The 19,059-nt window shown below is 33.5% G+C and overlaps 4 protein-coding genes across 4 annotated transcripts; all 4 read left to right on the forward strand.

The window, feature by feature from the left end:
• Window positions 1-4,568: 4,568 nt before the first annotated feature.
• Window positions 4,569-6,100, forward strand: LOC126727195 (peroxidase 27-like). Its single transcript, XM_050432748.1, has 4 exons — window positions 4,569-4,835; window positions 4,929-5,114; window positions 5,211-5,376; window positions 5,506-6,100. The coding sequence occupies exons 1-4, from the start codon at window positions 4,614-4,616 to the stop codon at window positions 5,919-5,921; spliced, it is 990 nt and encodes a 329-aa protein (XP_050288705.1). The 5' UTR covers window positions 4,569-4,613; the 3' UTR covers window positions 5,922-6,100.
• Window positions 6,101-12,362: 6,262 nt separating this feature from the next.
• Window positions 12,363-13,362, forward strand: LOC126727197 (NDR1/HIN1-like protein 26). Its single transcript, XM_050432751.1, has one exon. The coding sequence runs from the start codon at window positions 12,500-12,502 to the stop codon at window positions 13,166-13,168; it is 669 nt and encodes a 222-aa protein (XP_050288708.1). The 5' UTR covers window positions 12,363-12,499; the 3' UTR covers window positions 13,169-13,362.
• Window positions 13,363-15,660: 2,298 nt separating this feature from the next.
• LOC126728743 (protein NDR1-like) lies at window positions 15,661-16,308 on the forward strand. The gene has a single exon (XM_050434529.1). It carries the CDS (start codon window positions 15,661-15,663, stop codon window positions 16,306-16,308), a length of 648 nt encoding a protein of 215 aa, XP_050290486.1.
• A 505-nt stretch (window positions 16,309-16,813) lies between these two features.
• LOC126727198 (protein NDR1-like) lies at window positions 16,814-17,893 on the forward strand. Its single transcript, XM_050432752.1, has one exon. It carries the CDS (start codon window positions 17,086-17,088, stop codon window positions 17,653-17,655), a length of 570 nt encoding a protein of 189 aa, XP_050288709.1. The 5' UTR covers window positions 16,814-17,085; the 3' UTR covers window positions 17,656-17,893.
• Window positions 17,894-19,059: the final 1,166 nt, after the last annotated feature.

The raw sequence follows: 19,059 nt of genomic DNA on the forward strand, positions 1-19,059 counted from the left end.
CTGTATGTTTATGGGATTTAATGTAAGGGTGGAGTGTGAGAGTTTAGTGAAAATTTGTGAAGAGCAGTGAAGTTTACGACTTGCTCGTGATTGGCTCGCAAGTGGACAACCCGCGAAAGGTTACATGAGAAGCATATGTTGGAAGCTGAATAGTCAAGTGCTAGGAGGAATTTCACGAGTCATTTCGCGAGTGGACCAACTCACGAGATGACTTGTGAAACTCACTTCTTAGATGTTTTTAAATGTGCTTTCCTATTTGAAAGTTCAAAAACGTGTATAAAAACACTTTTGAACGTTTAGACCCCCAAAAACCAACTTAACCAACACAAGCAATATGTTAAACAACTAGTGTGCGGAAACTTAACATATGCTACAATATGAAATTGGTTAAACAACTATCTAAGCCATAACAAAATAAACCACAGCAGATAATGTAAAGGCAGAGATAGAGAGGAAGGAAGATGCAAACACAGAGATAACACCCGGATGTGTTATCGAAGAGGAAACCGAAGACCTCGGCGAAAAACCTCTCCGCCGCCCTCCAAGCGGTAATCAATCCACTAGAAAATACAGTTGGGATACAAGGACAGCAATAGACCCTCCAAGCCTAATCTACCCAATGCACCTAAGCCCTCCAAGCTTCTTGCTCCAACGAGGTTGCGCCGAACCTTTTTCTTTTCTAGCTTTCCGGATTCCGCTACTACACCGTAGCATCAACCAATGAATATTGGCTCCTTCCTAACTGCTTCCCAGAACTCCAAACCATGGTTTTGAAATCCGGACCGGACCGTACGGTCCGACCGGAAAAACCTTCAACCGTTCATCTTTACGGTTCTTTTAACTCTAAGAACCGTTCTATGTGAAAAATGCATGAAACCGCTCGAACCGCGGTCAAACCGTACGGTTCTGAGAACCGTGACCGGTTTTAGAGGTTCGCACGGTTCCATTTTTTTACTCTATTTGGCCGGAAAATTGATCTCAGTCCATAAAGAATTTGAATATAAAAAATACAAAAACAAATTGCGAGAGAGAAAAAGAAAACAGAGAGCGGGTATTACGGCTCAGGCCAAGCTCTTAAAAAAAAAAAAAAGCACCTAACCCATCGCAGACAGCACAGCTCCTTCTTCTTCTTTGTTTCTTTACTACTTCTTTCGTTCTTCTTGGTCTCCTGCCTTCAGTTTAAGTAGATGACTTCTTTCAACATTATTTTTGCTTTTTAGTTTGGTGAGCCTAGCACGTGTGACATGACAAAGTCTTGGAAATGACAAAAATGAGTTTTAAAGTTTCTGACTCATCCCCTTTCCAACGTGAATATTAACCGGACCTTGATACAATGCATCCATCTATTCTTTACAACCACATGCCATAAATATAGTCAAGTAAAGTATGTAGGCTAGGCTTGAATAGGCTTTGAAGATGATTGACAGCTTGCTTTCTGTCAACCACTATTTTTAAAATTTCATTGGGCTACTTATTTAATCAATTTTGTATAGCTTTAAGTATCTATCCGGCCACTTCTCTAGCTTTTGTTTATTTTTTTATTTTAAATTTTCATAAAGAGTTGAATATTCAAATGGGCTTTGGCATAAAACAATTGAGTGGATGGTCTAATGGGCTTGAGCATAACCTGAGATAATTTAAACATAAACTCTTATAAAAAGGTTTTAAAAAAAAGTAAAATATTGAGTTTTATCAAACAATATTTATGTTTGCTTAAGATTTCATATTTTTTATTTGCCTTATGAAAGTTGTGGTATAAAAAAGACATTTAAAAATTAGATCTTTATTTTTATTTAGACTATTTTAGTTCATTTTTCTACTTATATTAATTTAATATATTAATTCATATTTTAAATAATTATTAAATTAATTATGACGTCATCACGGTTTGATCTCGGTTCGACCTCGGTTCGACCTCAAAACCCTTGAACCTCTCCCTTTTACGGTTCAATGAACGGTCCGGGTCTGAAAACCTTGCTCCAAACGACTGTCTCACAGAGATGATAATGGTGAGAACCAGGTTTGGTATAAAGCCTCTCAAGGATTTGACAATGGAGAGGAAGAGAGTGAGGGATTTTGATGAGACTCTAAGGTAGAGATTGTGGGTAAAACAATCTGGTTTTTCTTTAGGGTTTCTCTCTCAAAATTCTCTCTGGAAGCTCTCTTTCAATCGTGGGTTAAAAGGGTATTTATACTGGAGTGAAGAGGAATGCGAAACGTCAGGTTTTTCCAAAACAGGGGTAGCTCGCGGCTTGACCTCGCGGCTTGACTAAGTCGCGAGTTCCAGTCGCGAGTTAACCGTATGGCCAGTTGTCCTGTTTTGTCCTGTAGTGCTCCAGCTAGCATGACTGTTCATCTTCCAGCATGCTTGGCACGTGTGCATCTTCTGGCGGGTTGAAGCCGCGAGTCCACCCGCGAGTCCCAGCCGCGACACTCTGTTTTCTTGCACACTCTTGAGCAATCTTCACAGTATCTCACTCACTACCCTTACAACAATCCCACCTAAATACAGGGTTACTAAATGCTGAATTACAAGCAAATTTGGTACGAAATAAAGCCAATTAGATGGTTGAATAAATTCAACCTTACACTATTTTCTTTACCTATACTATATAAGCCCACATTACCCACGAAATTATAAGGATACTTTCAGAGAGAAAACCTTAGAAATACACTTGAGAGTTAGAGATTGTAAACCTACAATCATTTACACAATTTCTCTTAGTTTTCATCTACTCCTATTTCTCAAATTACAAATCCTTGAGAGCTTGTTAGTCCAAATACTTACCTCACCCAATCTAAGTGTTGAGAATTGTTTTGGTGCATGTGGGAAGCACTAGAAGAAACTATTGATTAGCAGATGCAATTTGGAGCTAATTGCAGGATCTAGGTAATTAGTGAAGACAGGACTCGATGAAGTTCGTTGGGAGCTGGAATTCGGAGGGCTCAAGTACATTGGGTAGATTAAGCTTGGAGGGTCTTTTTGATATCCTTATACTCCAAATTTATTCACTAGTTGATCATTTTGGTTTGGAGGGCCTTCAGTTTCCTTTTCGATAACTCGTTTCTGTGGTATCTTATTTTCGCATCTCTCTTCCCTTACTTTTTATACTTTACATTTATTGTTTATTGTTTATGATTATGCAGTATAGAGTTGTTTCAATTTATTGTTTTTAATAAAATTGTGATTTACAACTATATTTTTTGTTGGCTTTAATTTCGTGTCAAATTTGATTGTATTTTTGTTTAATCATTTCCTTATATTTTTTATGGGATTTGATGTAAGGTTTGAGTGTGAGAGCTTGGCAAAGATTTGTGAAGAAGGTGAATTTGTAGTTAGCTCGCGAGTGGACAACCCGTGAAAGGCCACGTGAGAAGCACATGCTGAAATCTAAACAGTCTCATGCCAGGCTGGATTTTGCGAGTTACTTCACGACTCAGGCCAAGTCGTGAGTGACCCGCAAAACTCACTACCTGAAAATTTTAAAGTGTGTTTTCCTCATTTCTTTACCAACACTATATAAGCCCATATTACCCATGAAATGGTAAGGAGTTTTTCCAAGGAACTTTTGAGAGAGAAAACCTTAGCAATACACTTAAGAGTTAGAGATTGTAAACTCACAATCATTTACACCATTTCTCTTAAATTTTCCTCTACTCCTACCTTTCCAATTACACATCCTTGAGAGGTTCATAGCCCAAACACTTACCTCACCCAATTTGAGTGTTGAGAGAAGTTTTGGTGTGTGTGGGAAGTATTGGAAGAAGCCATCGATTGGTGGATGCAATTTGGAGCTAACTGCGGGATCCAAATAACTAGTGAAGATACAGCTTGGTGAAGCTCGTTGGTAGTTGGAACTTAGAGGGTTTAAGTACATTGGGTAAATTAGGCTTGGAGGGTCTTTTTGATATTCGTGTAGTCCAACTTTATTCACTGGTGAATTGATTTCGGCTTGAAGGGCCAGGGAGAGGTTTTTTGTTAAGTACTTCGGTTTTCATTTCAATAGCACGTCTCGGTGTTATCTTGTGTTTGCATCTCTCTTCCCTTATTCTTTAAGCTTTATATTTTTGTTATTGCTTGCTTATGGTTGTGGCTTAGAGAGCAGTTCCGATTATTGCGTATCATTTATTCTTGTTCCGCACTTAAATAAATTAGAGTAAAAGCAATTAAGCCGTAATTTAAAATTTGGGGTTTAAACAAGTTATAGTGTTTTACATTATTTGAGCTTTCACGCTTCATTTACTCTTATTCCATGCTTAATTAAGTAGAGCAAAAACAATTGAACCATAAATTTAAAATTGGGGGTCCAATTAAGTTATAGTGTTTTACATTGTTGAGCTATCACACCTAACACACCGATCATAATTTTTTATGACTTCAACAATTGGTTATTGAGTGCAGCCACCTCAACAGCTATAGCTCAATGAAAAAGAAATCATAAAATTATTGAATCATAGACTTATTCCTTCGTTTTTTAAATTCAGTCAGCAAATTGCCATGTGATGACAGCATTTCCTCGAAATCTACTGGTTTAGGTTCGATATAAAATCGCACATACGTTGCACAGTATCTCTGAACCAAAACTAAACATTATCAGCTTTCTCTTCACGATATGGCTACATCAAATCTTTTCACTTCTTTCTTTCTCTGTTTCGTGTTTGTATTTTTTATCCTAGACACCGCAAATGCGCAGGGACTAAAAGTAGGTTTTTATGCAAAGACATGCCCAGAAGCCGAGATCATTGTTAAAAAGGTTATAGCTCAAACTATATCAGAAGCACCTTCACTTGCTGGCCCTTTGCTGAGAATGCACTTCCACGATTGTTTCGTTAGGGTACGTTACTGAATGTCTCATATTTATTTTGTAGCATTTTGTTTGCCCTCGCAGAATTTTATTTTATTTTAACACTAATGGCTTTGTCTATAGGGTTGTGAAGGCTCTGTGCTTTTGAATTCTTCAACAAAACAAGCTGAAAAAGACGCAGTTCCAAATCTTAGCCTTCGGGGATTTCAAATTATCGATAGAGTCAAGTCTGCAATAGAAAAGGCATGCCCTGATGTAGTTTCATGTGCAGACATCGTGGCTTTAGTAGCTAGGGATGTGGTTGCCGCGGTAATAAAAAAAATTATCCTTCCAATTAATTTGATAATAAATTTAGTGTTTCTTGTAACATAATATATAATTATATGGAATTTATAATTCTTTCAGAGTAAGGGACCATCCTGGGAAGTTGAAACTGGAAGAAGAGATGGAAGAATCTCAAACTTGACAGAGGCCCTGCTAAATCTAATTCCGCCATTTACTAACATTACTACATTGAAAAATGATTTCCTACAAAAGGGTCTAAGTGTAAAAGACCTAGTAGTGTTATCAGGTACTTAAACACCAAGCAATATTATTATTGTTAATTTTATTGTGAAAAATTATAGTTTTTAGTAAAAAAAAAGTGTATATTTACTTAGAAATGCGACTAATTTAATTAGTTGTTTTGTTATTAATTCAGGTGGACACACAATTGGGACTTCTCACTGCTCTTCCTTCACTAACCGTCTTTACAACTTCACCGGAAAGGGCATCGTGGGCGATGCCGATCCTACATTGGATCCCAACTATGTTTTAAGATTGAAGAGCAGATGCAAGCCAAACGATGTGACTACACTGGTAGAAATGGATCCAGGAAGCTTCAAGACATTTGATGAAGATTACTACACTCTTGTGGCTAAGAGAAGGGGTCTCTTCCAATCAGATTCAGCTCTTCTTAATGATCCTGAGACAAAAGCATATGTCAAACTTCAAGCCACTACTCATGGATCTACTTTCTTCAAAGACTTTGGAGTATCAATGGTGAATATGGGTCGGATTGGAGTTCTCACAGGAAATGCTGGTGAAATCAGGAAACAATGCAGCAGGGTGAACTAATTAAGGACTAGGAAATTATACCTAGCTAGGAGCAGAATTGCAAGAAGTTTCCTGCATTGTCACGGTTGTAATTTTAAATAAACTTGGGTTGCTCAATGTTATATGAGCTTTATTATTATTGTTTGGTCATTCCAAAATTAAATTTCAGAATAAAATTTCTTTTTTGATTGGTTTTTGAAGTCTTCAAATTTGTGTATAGCCTTTTTTCTCATGTGGGTTTTTCAACTTGGCCATTGCTTGTGGGCACAAAAAGTCACAAGATTCTTCATGCATTATTTACCAATTTTATGCCTAAATAAATTCAACTGTATAATAAGAACTCTTTGAATCTAACTGCCCAATTTTATTTATTTTTGGATAATAAATTTAATTTGAAGAAGGGGAGTGGGGACGTAAATTTATCAACTTTTGTCTGATTAACTGCATTTGAACTGACAACAAATATGTTTAATCTGCGTGGTTGAGCTAAAAAGTTTATTTATTTATTTGGTGATCAATAAGTAATTTCTTTAGAGAAGATAAAGATACAAGTTGTGGATTAGAACCCTTTCAATTACAATAGAAATGGACTCGTATCCATTTTATAATCATGGTTTAGTTTTCAGGCATCTAAGGGTTTATAATTTGTGATATATATAGTTTAAAATTCCATTCAAGTAAATAAAAAAGCCCAACCAGATAACCACTACCGTTGTTTCTTTAGACATAAATTAGCGGTTAAAATTGTCTTAATGAATATATATAAATATATATATATATATATATATCAAGAACATGAAAACACCTAGCTAGGACCGTCATGTACTTTTGAATAAACAGGGTTGGTCAATGTCATATGAGCTTTATTAATTAATAGATTGTTTGGTGAATGTTAATTATTTTGAGCGTCTTTTAGGGGAATGAGTCGTGAACTTATCCATTTTCATTTGAAATCTCTGCATTTGTACCGACTACAAATATGTTTAGGTCATATTTGATATGGTGTAACACATCCTGTAATGAAATGGTTATATATCTATATAATAACTAATAGCCGAAACATTTGACTTTTTGTTAACCATTCTTCATTATGCCACTTGGTTACATAATTTACTGCCACGTTCTTTTTAAACCACTAAACAATTGTATTTTTTTGGTGGTTTGCTTATTCAGTTTCAAATGCCACGTATATATTTAAAAATACCAAACAATTATACCTTTTCATTTTGTCCACTAAGTTTCAATATCTATTTACCATTTCACATAAGATTTATATATATCACCTGTTCATAATTTAATTTTGTGATGATTGGAAAAAATTTTGCGTGTGTTTTAAATCATTTGAATCAATCGTTGGTGTTTCGTTTGATTCTGTGAGAGGATTTGTGAATTATGCATGGTATTATGATTTCAGTTTGGCTCTTGTGTATGATATCCGTTTGCGACGATGATTTGCTTTGGAAATTTGCACTGCTTCGAAGATTTCCTTGGTTAGTAACCATTAATAACTTTTAGAACTAATTTTTTTTTTTTTTTTTTTTTTTTTTTTTATTGTTATGAATATGCAGGTAGATTGTCTTTTGATTATTGTATATTATATTTTTTTTTAACATGTTCAGGAATAGATGAGTTTCTTGGCCATGGTTATATTATATTTTATATTTTATTCAAGTGCTTAAATACTCGTGTATTACAAATGGCTATTATATACCTGTTGAGTTTATGAATGAATCAATATAGATTATCTTGGTTGGAGATATTGATGACCACTCCTTTTTTGTAGAAACACAAAACAAAGTTTATTAGGTTTTACAAATAGGAATTTTAGAGAAGACACAGGTTTTTTGTGTTTCTATGAAAGATGAAAGAGAAGAATTTGAGAAGAAGTTATTAAATGAATATGAACCACTATTTATACCCAAAGGATTATGACTCTTCAATAGACATGTTTTCATTCAATATGCAAATTTTCGGCCAATAATCATTTTTTCATTCAATAAGTACCTTTTCAGTCAATAGGAATATTTTCATGCAATAAACACATTTTTTAGTTAATAAGCACATTTTCGGTCAATAACTATCTTTAATATATATTCCAAATAAAGGATTATAACATTTCAATATGTACCTTTTGGTATATCCAATATGAAGAGTTATAACATTTCAATAGGCACTTTTTAATATATATTTAATTTGAAGGATTGTGACTTTTCAATAGGCACCTTTTAATATATCTAATTTGAAGGGTTTTGATTTTTCAATAGACACCTTTTAGTATATCTAATTTGAAGGATTATGACATTTCAACATTTTATCTATTACTATTTACTATAAAAAACTAATAAATAAAATAACATTGCTTTCTTCAACCTAACTGAAGAAAGCAAACATGAAGAGTTATAACATTTCAATAGGCATCTTTTGGTATATCCAATATGAAATATTGTAACATTTCAATAGGCATTTTTTAATATATATTTAATTTGAAGGATTGTGACTTTTCAATAGGCACCTTTTAATATATCTAATTTGAAGGGTTTTGATTTTTCAATAGACATCTTTTAATATATCTAATTTGAAGGATTATGACATTTCAACATTTTATCTATTATTATTTACTATAAAAAACTAATAAATAAAATAACATTGCTTTCTTCAACCTAACTGAAAAAAGCAAATAAATTTATACTATTTCTTTCAATATCATTTTTTTTTTAAAAAAAAATCGTACATTTTTGCTTACTACTTAAAATAAAAAATTATGGTTTTTTTTTTTTTCTAAAACTCATTTAGTAGTTATTCCCGTGCATCGCACGGGTCGACGACTAGCAATATATATATACATTTGAAATGAAAATATTTGAATTTTGATTAACCTTATAATATTTTGATGTATAAATTATTTATTTCTAAAAATAGTATAATATATAGTTATTTTTTTAGTAATTGAAACAATTTTTAAGATTATTATTTTTGAAAATACAAACTTTTCATGTGCACTATATTAGTAGATATAACAATTCTATAACTAAACTTATGCATATGAATAGGTATTACTTATTTCATTACAATATCTTTCATTTTTAGTAATAAAAATTATTATTCTTATTACAGTCTCCATCCAGTATTCCAAATGTGTACTTAATTTGCGAAAATAAGCTGAATAAGTTTCCTCACACGACTTAGGAACAGCAAGGTCCTAATGTTCTAGTCCATGACTCCCCCAAACACATTTCTTACATCTAGGGAAGAAATTTCTCTACAATTTAACATTTTTGTCGAATAAGAAATTTCATTAGAGAAGACCTCTCCATTTCTTAAGAATTAAACTGCATCCATTTATAGCTAGGAATTAATTTTCAGCGATGTACATAGTGCCACCTCATATTGAATTATTCCATTTCACCAAATAAGAAAATCCAACCAGATAAGCTCTGACATTGTCTCTTTAGGCTGAAGTAAGCGAATAATTTTTTTTAATGAATTAGGTCAAAAAAAATATATATGTGTATATATATATATATATATATATATATATATATATATAGAATGAAGTATTAATTGTTAGTTCATGAATCATGATAGCTGCATGATATTCTGGCGCTAAATCAGAACAGCCTCCCGGTCCAATTTTAGATCCATGCATGTGACTGTCTTAATCCCAATTTTATATATAATGATTTGAATTTCTTTAAAAAAAAAAAAAAATTAATGAAAACTGGTTTCTATAATTTTGTCCTAAAACAATGTCTCACGGAATCACAGGAAAATGAAGTCATAAGCACATAATAAGTTCACAATCTAAAAATTATTCCTCGGGTTTGTATATATATACCGACTCTGCTTCAACATGATTAATTAATTATTATTTTAAATACAAAACTTCGTACCTACTTATTACTCAAAATATTTTATTATACATGATTAGCTAGGCTTAACTAATGTCAATAACGCATTAATAAAATTGTATATCTATAGCTACTTTTTTAGATTGTTTAGTCTTCTACATTTTTCATTGGCAAAGCACATGCATGGCTGATTCTGATTCAGTTAATTGCTGGCAAAGCAAAATAATGATAAAGAGAACAATATCTATTATCAACGGCCAGCCGATTTTATTATTATTCATTTATTTGTTTGTTTTTCAAGGTCACTTGATCCAGAACACCCTCAACAAATTTGGTACTTGTGGAATAGTTTAAGACTAAATACCTAACAGGATCCCCTAATCTAAGACTCTTTTTAAACACGCAAACTAGTTCCCAAGTAAGCTTTAGAATGGGCAAAGCCTCTCTTGTACTAACTAAACCTTAGAGTTATGGTTATCTCTAACTGGGCTACCAACACATACGATTAGTGGCTCGAGCCTTGGGCCAGTGAGCGTGTGTTTGGGAGTTGTGGTTTGTGCGCTTTGCGTTTGGGAGGGGTACTGTTCATAGACCAGCCATAAAGTGAAAAGACGGAAACAGGTTTCAGCAATAGTGTTTTGTCATTTTAAGATTATTTTACTGCAATGTTTTCAGCAAATAAGCGGTATTTAAACACACCCTGAGACTCTAATATGGAGAGCATCTTGGGTTCAAATCACCTCTCTCATACTAGCGACATGTTAGCATTCTTTATATTTTACGCCTAACTAGGTAAGGAAACTACATTGGTCACCCTCTTCTAACCTTCTTTCTTTTTTTTTCTTTTTTTTCTTTTTTTTGGTACTAAAAAAACATACACACTCGCACATTTAGGCTGATTTACATTTATATCTGCCGCTATTTTTGGATCAAGTATTTCAGTGAACTCTTGTTCTTGATCGAATTGAAATAAGTCTTTTTTGTTAAGCACAACATGGTGAAACGAGTAGGATAGTATTGAAAGGTGTACTAGATCTAGGCACATGAAGACTGTAGATTCATGATATCAAAATAAAACTACCACAAGTTTCTTGGCACTCACATCTCCATTAGTGTAGGAATTTTCTCACCTAAGTGGGAGAGTAAAATTATTTTTTCATTTTTGCCTACTTACTTTTTTAAGACTTTCAAAGAGACTTTTTTTATCATCTTTATCATTTCTCTTTTTCTTTTCTTTTTTTTTTTTTTTTTTTTTTTTTGGGGGTGGGGGGGGGGGGGGGATCAGTGTACATAAAAGAAATGGCTGATATATTCTTCGTAAAGTAAAAAATAAAATAAAAAAGTTGGAACGTGGTGGAAATATCTAAGTGGATAGAGAAGTTTTTTTTTTTTGGATAAGTTTGCTTTGAAGACAGATTAGTAAGAGAATGTTCTATTTTGTAGGCATGTGGAATTGCAGATATATTTTTACTAGATTATCCTCAAGTTTTATCCTATTAAACGTAGGGTTTAGAGGTATTTTTAAATCATATAAAAGTCAAGTGGAAAGAAGAGAATTTTCTTATAGATAGTATATAGATCTTTTCATTCTTTTTAAAATTCTTTTACTCAAGTCACCTACGTTGGTGACATTTGATACCAAACTTCTTTGTGATATATTGCATTTTTCAAAACCAGTTTCTTAGCCTTAAAAAATAAGTAGAAGCATTTTTCAGGGGTATATGCAAAAGCAACGAGAAAATGTATAAATAAAACATTATAAATCGGAATATTTTGAAGTACACATAACATTGGAGAATGGACTCAAGTTCACGAAACATATTTCCGTTAGTATTCGTATATATACTTTCCACACGCTGTAGGAAACCTTTATAAAGGCTGCATTATTTTTGAAAAAGACAAGGCTAATATTGCTTAACGTTCTTCCTTTACAAAATTTATCATTCAAAAGTGTGATAACTTATAATAGAATAATGCAACTTATTTCTAAGCACGTAGTATAAGTGTACCATTAATATCAGCTTTTTTTTTTTTTTTTTTTGAAAATGTGCTAAAAACTTAAGAAAAAATTTGAAGGCAAACAGACGCTTAATCTTAAGATGAAGATTAATTATACTTTACCCACACGTGGGCTATAACATGGCCTGAAGTCGATTCAATTTGTGATCTAAAATTTTTTTTTGATGGTTATCCTTATGAGGTTTAATTTTATATATAAATATATATATTGATGGAAAGGTTTAATTATATCTGTAATTGAAGAATTTAATATATTAAGATTGTGATATGATTGCTACTTTGTTTCTATATCTACTTTTCATAGTTTTTTTTTTTTTTTTTTTTTTTGAGATTTTTTTTCTTAGTGAATAAAGCAATTTAAAGTTGGTCTTTCTCAAATAATTAAATCTCGACCCAAAGCATATATGGATGAAATATGTTTATCCCACATTAATTTTTATCACAATTTATGCTACCTTGGGCTTCACAACACAAGATGAAGCTAATTATGACAGCCCAAAAAGTGTAGTTCTCTCAAGTGCACTTTTAAAAGGCAAAGGATCATATGGCAAACGTTGAGCTGACCCATGGTTAAAACAAGGACCTTATTCCTTCCTTTCTCCATGCAAAAGAACCAAAATTCTCCTACATTCCTTTCTTTTCCTCACCACCTTTCTACATAAATACCCTAACCAAGACATCTGTTCATCAACATTTCCCTGAATTCCCCTCCAATTTCTTGCTCCCAAAAAAATGTACTCCCCCGGCGGATTACCAACCCGGTCCAGCCCGGTTCCCCGGCCCATAAAACGCCACCACTCTGTCCGGCAAATCGCCCACCGGGTCCATGATAGCTTCACCTCCCGACTGTGCAAGTTGATATGTGCCATTTTCTTGACACTTGTGCTAGTTGTTGGTTTGATCTCTTTCATACTATGGCTTAGTTTACGTCCACACCGTCCAAGGTTTCATATCCATGAATTAGGAGTTGTGGGCTTGGGCCAAGGTACTGACATTACCCAGATTCAATTTAATGCATCGGCCCGAAATGCAAACCATAACATTGGGGTCCATTATGATTCAATGGACGGGTCGGTTTTTTACAAGGATCAGAGTATCGGGTCAAAACCGTTACTTTTTCCGTTTTATCAGGGGCCGAAGAATACAACAGCAGTGGGAGACACAATCACTGTGACAACGTTAAAAGAGAACAGTCAACGTTGGACGGAGATAATGAATGAACGTCGTATGGCTGGAGCGGTTGTGTTTCGACTAGAAATAATCTCGATCATCCGATTTCAGATCTCCAAGTGGCATAGCAGGCCCCATCGGATGCATGCCAACTGTGAAGTTTCGGTGGGCCCAGATGGTGTGATGTTGCCAATTTATAAAGACAAGAGATGCCCTGTTTATTTCACTTGATGTATGATGTATTATGTTGCAATTCTTTTTATGTTTCTTTTGGTTTTGGTTATTGGGATTGGGTTTGCTTAGTAACCTAAAGTGTACAATTGCTTAACTTGGTGTACATTCTTTGAGGATTGGTTTCAAATTATTTGATTTGTAATATCATTATTGAGGAGAAAAGAAATCAACGAAAATCTTTTCCATTTTCAGCTTAAGAATTTATTTAATGCTTATCTTGGTATACTCTGCCATTTGGTACCTCATTCCACCATTCTGATTCTCTAGCTTCAAATTCAATCTCCAATTTATTTGACATAATTTTTACTTCTCCCCCTTCACAAATCTCTTAATAATAAATGTTTTTTTTTTTCCTGCAAATTAATATAATTCATTTAAGAGTGAAGCTTGTGTTTAGTGGCCAATTCCATTAGACACGCTAGGATGCAAATATGTGTTCGCATCTCAATGTGTCAAGTGGAACTAGCCATTGGACACAAGTCCAACCTTTCTTTCAATGAAATCTTTTATATATATATATATATATATATATATATATATATATATATATAAAAGCTTTTTGCCCTTTGCTTTGGTAAATAGCAATGTTAGTAAAATTATTTTACAAAATAGACTTTTTCTGAACTCATCTTTTCAAAAGAAGAGTCCTATATATAAAAGTTAAAATAGTGTTACTTTACCAAATAATTTTAAGATAACATTATTTATATGTATAAAAAAGACCCTACCTAGCTATTGGATTAACTGCAATTATTGTTTACAGGATCGTAATTCTATGTCCTAAACTTTCATAGTAGCCCATATGGCCCTCATCCATTGATTATCATAAATAGGATGGTTGCCATTAGTTTCCTCATTTGGCCACCAAACTAAGATAGTTAAGGCTTTATCACTTTTTTTTTTTTTTTTTTTTGAAAAACAAACACATGCACATAAGGGAGAGGAAAAATGATACTAATATAATGGCACATCACAAACTCCACACAAACATGCCGTGCAGTAATTCACTAGTTAGCTCTTAAGGTGAATAGTATATCACTTGATGTAACATGCATGAAAGCATGAAAGCGTATGCAATATGCATGGTGACAAGATAGAGCCTAAGACATCTTTTGAATCCACTAGAAAAATTAAAAACTAAAGAATGAAAATTTATTGATTTCAGTTTCTTGGTTTTGCAAACTTTAGCGGCAAACTTAATTCCTAAGCAAAAATATTCAGAACATAGATCTTCATGAATATCCTATCATATAGCAACTTAATTTTGACTAAAATGATAAAAAAAAGCTATAGAACAAGGAAATACAATACTACTCTTAAAAGTTCCAAAATTTAATAAAATAATAAGAATATTGAGGAGAAAGTGGCCTACTGATTTGATATAGAAAAATAAAAGGCTAAATTGCAAATAATTTCCTCTCACTTTGGCCAAAATTGAATTCAATTTTTTAATTTTGCTTTCGTTCAATTGCATCTTTTAAATTTAAATTTTATTCAATTAATTAATACCTTCGGTTCATGATAAGTTTTGGTCTTTTTTTTTTTTTTTTTTTTTTTTTTTTAAAATTAAAGAATCCAACTAAATTTTTTAAATTTGTGTGCCCAAGACTCTTTTTTTGCAATATACAAGTAGATAAAGAAGATAATAGTTAAATAGTTGTCTTATTGAAAAGATGTTAAACTGTGGAAGTACCAATATCATGGGAAAGACGTATATCTTAGAAAGAGTCATTCATACATCAACGTTCTAGCTAGCTTTTGTGCAAGGTCAAGGTTTGCTTGAGAAGAAAGACAGCCCCTAGGTTACATGTACTGATCTGATCGGTGATGCCTAATGGCTTTACATTTCTTAACTACACAGCTTCTTAAAAAGAACTAAAAGCAACTGGTAATCCCTTTCATATATGCCTTTTCATCTTTCTCGACTATGCACTAATAAAAAAAGCATGGCATTTTTTTGTAACTTATTGTAAGAATCCTGGAATGGTATTGGTATCAAGAGGACTTCAGTGCTAAGAAATCTTCTACATTTCTTCGTGCCGATCCATTAGCTATACTGTATTGTCTTAAAAAGTGTATGGTTTTCCACCAAACAGCCACCGCCAAAGTGTTTTAGAAAAGTGTAAAGAAGCATTCTTTGAGTCTGTATGATTAATGGACAACGAGTCAGCAAACCATTGTGCAAAAAAGAGTTTCAATCACTACTACTTTGTTCTCAAAAAAAAAAAAAAAAAAAAAAAAATATCACTAATATTTGGTCCAGTGTACTTTTGGAATAAGAATATTTTTGTTACCAAATCTTAGTTATGTATATGACCATCTAAAAAGAGCCTTTGGACACTGAAAAACACAAAATTTCAACCCTCTTTTCTCACAAAAGTTGATTCACCAAACTAATTAAGTCCTAAAGCAACCTCTATATAATCCGAAGAAACACGTACCCCAGCATGTTCAATGATCAATCCCTCGAAAAATAGCTTTTTTCCAATATGTCTGATCTCGAAGAAACTTCGAAATCTCAACCTATTCTCCCACAAACCTCTAACAGTCAAGTTTCTATATTTTTATTTCTACTTGAGGTTGTAATCTTGTTAACATCGATCGCGGTGGTAATATGGCTGATTCTAGCTCCAAAGAGTCCCATTTACATAATCACCAATGTCCACATTCCGGCCTTGCATGGTAGGAATTCCACATCACATGTCTACGTTTCCTCCTTGGTTGCTATGAATTCTACTTCAAATCACACAAGGGATCCCTCTATTCTCTTGGATTTGATATTCTCAAACCCCAACAAAAGGGTGGGCATCTACTACAAGGACATCTACATTACCTTATTTCATGGTGATGCTCATATTGGCTCCAAGTTATTGCCTGGCTTCTACCAAGGCTACAAGAATGCGACGACATATGAAGTGCTAGTGGAAGCTAACAAACAGTTCTGGAAAGAAATTACAAATGGGACAATAGATTTGAGAGTTTGCTTGGAAAATGCTGTTAAATACAAGATATTCGTGTCCAAGACAAAGCATCATCAGATATATACTGAAGCTTATGTGCCAGTTGGTTCAAATGGGAGGATGTTAGGAAAGAAGAATATAAAGCTACACCACATATCCAATCAGATAAAAAATTGAAATTAAGATCTGTTTCATAGGACTTAAGTTTGAATTGTTTATTTTTCCATCATGTAGTATAATTTATTCCATTGCCATTCTTGTTTTTTATTTGCTGAAGTTGGTTTGGCATCTCTGCACGCTAGCCTAGAAATATAGCGCCTAGCATATGATTTTAGTTTTAAGTACTGGAAGCCTGTGGCTTTATATCAACAAAACCTTTGTCCCACCTATTCGAGGATGACCATACTTCCTATAAATTCACACAATTGAACATGCATTTTCTCAGTTCCCCTCGGTCCTTGTTATAATGTTATGCTTCATAAATAGTCTCTCTTAGACTAGAACATGATGTTTATATATATTTTGTCATGTAATAACTGGTTTATTGCAATGACTGCATGCGCTACTAGTACAGATAAGAAGCTTGATATATAGGTTTTCGTTCCTTCAAGATTCTTAAATTCCTTTATACATTCCAAGCACAAACATATGAGCTTCCACATAGCTTCTTTCATGTGCCAACTATGAGGCTTAATTAAGGTTATTACGCGTGAGAAAAAGCATAAAAGCACCCCTGAAGAAAAGAATGATTCTTCTTGTCCATATAACCTGAACAACATGCGCCCACCTCTAATATTCCCCTTTCCCTTTGATTAACAACCTTCAAATGAAATTCTCAAGCCTATCTCCCTTGTCCTCATAAAAATCAGTGCTTCTCCTACCATATTTAATTCTGAAATGATATGTAATTCCAGTTGAAACCTCCTTCTGATCATCTTTCTCTACAACAAAAAGATGTGTGAAGCCAAGAACTTCTATATATGGCTGCTCCAAATTCTAGCACTCTTGGGTATCCTAGCCTTGTGTCTATGGCTAATCTTACGTCCCAAAGCTCCCAACTATACCATTGTTGACATCACCATCCCACCAGGCTCATTAGCCAGTAGTGAGGGTCAAAATGCCACCATCTACTATGACCTTGAAATTGAAAATCCAAACAAAGACTCAAGCGTATATTATGATGACATTTTGTTCACTTTTTTTTATGGTCAGGATACAGTAGGACAGAAAACAATACCTTCTTTCCATCAGGGAAGAAGTAAAACTCGTCAAGTAGTTGATTATTTGGAGGTCAAACCGAGTGTTTGGAAATCTTTTCACAATGCAATATCAAATGGAAAAGCCGAGTTGAAGGCGAGCTTATTAACTAAAGTTCGATATAAGACTTGGGGACAGAGGAGTAAGCATCATAAATTAGATTTGGTAGGTAAACTACCAATTGGCTCGGATGGGAAGATTTCAGGTAAGAAGAAAAAGATTAAGCTACGCCATTCTTCCAAGAAATGGAGAAAGTATAAAGCTTGAGTCATTATGGTTGGTAATTACTACATGATTAGATGTTTTTGTATCATTATACACAGAAAGAAGGGTTGTGGAATTACTTTGTTTCTAGTTTAATCTACAATTTGTTGTCTTATATCTGTGTAGTGTTTTACAAAGTAATACTTGTGTAGCACCAAAAAAAAAAAAAAAAAAAAAAAAAAAAAAAATCTCTATATGTTAATACAATTGCTTGGAACATGAAAGGCTTTATTTAATTATCTTTTCCAGGTGAAAATGTTTCGAAGGTTTTACCATAATTGATTATGAATTCTTTCTATAACAGGCTTCTTTTACGTCAATTAGAGCTAGCCAAGCTCGAGCAATACCAATCTAAAGCTTTCCGAAATCCAAATGCAAAATATTTGATTAGATTTCGACCATTCTATAACATCCTTACTCAAAATTTTCTTTAAGGTAATTAGGAGGTAAGACAGCCATTTAGCTCAACTATCCTTGTAAAGTAAGCAAAGGATTTGCTCAAATGTTAGAAAGTTAGTTGTAGCATGCGAAACTACAGAGCAATAGTGTGAATCCAATCTTGCATAGCAACAAAGCATTCCAATTTTTTTCAAAAAAACAAATGCTTATTCTGCAAATTGGTTAAATAATAAATACGTCAAAAGATCCCATATTGGGAGTCAAAACATGGCTTTAAAGTTATAATAAGCACAAAGTACATGAAATTTGTTCTTGCAAATTGGGATTCGAATGTACTATTAAGTGGCAGGGGAAGCAATAAATTCATATTGAATTGGGAGATTCGATTTCACATGAAAATTATGAGCTAAAGAAAGAACTATTTGGCATCCATTTGCTTAGGAAAGGATAAGTTGAAAGGAAGAAGAAGAGGCAATAAAAGCAAACTAAAGAACAAGTAAAAGATCTTTCTTTTCTTTTTTTCTTTTTTCTTTTTTCCTTTTAAGCTACACCAATTAATAAAGTAAGGCCGGGAGCAATCCTATTCTGCATGCAATTCTTTTTCGTCATCGTAGCAGAGAGACTATATTTTTTCCCTCAACTTTTCTCATAGGTATTTGGTTAGCATGAAAAGTTTGTAGGAAATATTTTTAACTTTTTCTTGATGCACAATTTTGTTTACAAATGCGGAAGATTTGAAGAAAACCATTCCCTGCAAGAACGTAGTTAATGGTTTGTTCCACACTTTTTCTTGCTAACCAAAGGAATAGAAAATTTTGAAAAACAGTGAAGTTTTTCTTTTCCTTTTATTGTCAATCATTCGGAGGCTTAACACAAACAGATTTTCTACCCCTAATATGGATCCTTTTCTGCAGGCACCCATTGAATTTTTCTAGCAGCTGCCTTGTGCTTGTCCCAAGCCCAAATTCAAAACTAGCTTGCTCCCCAACTCAATGAAGAAGTTTGAGT

This window comes from Quercus robur, chromosome 5 (genome assembly GCF_932294415.1).
Source record: "Quercus robur chromosome 5, dhQueRobu3.1, whole genome shotgun sequence".
Lineage (NCBI taxonomy): Eukaryota > Viridiplantae > Streptophyta > Magnoliopsida > Fagales > Fagaceae > Quercus > Quercus robur.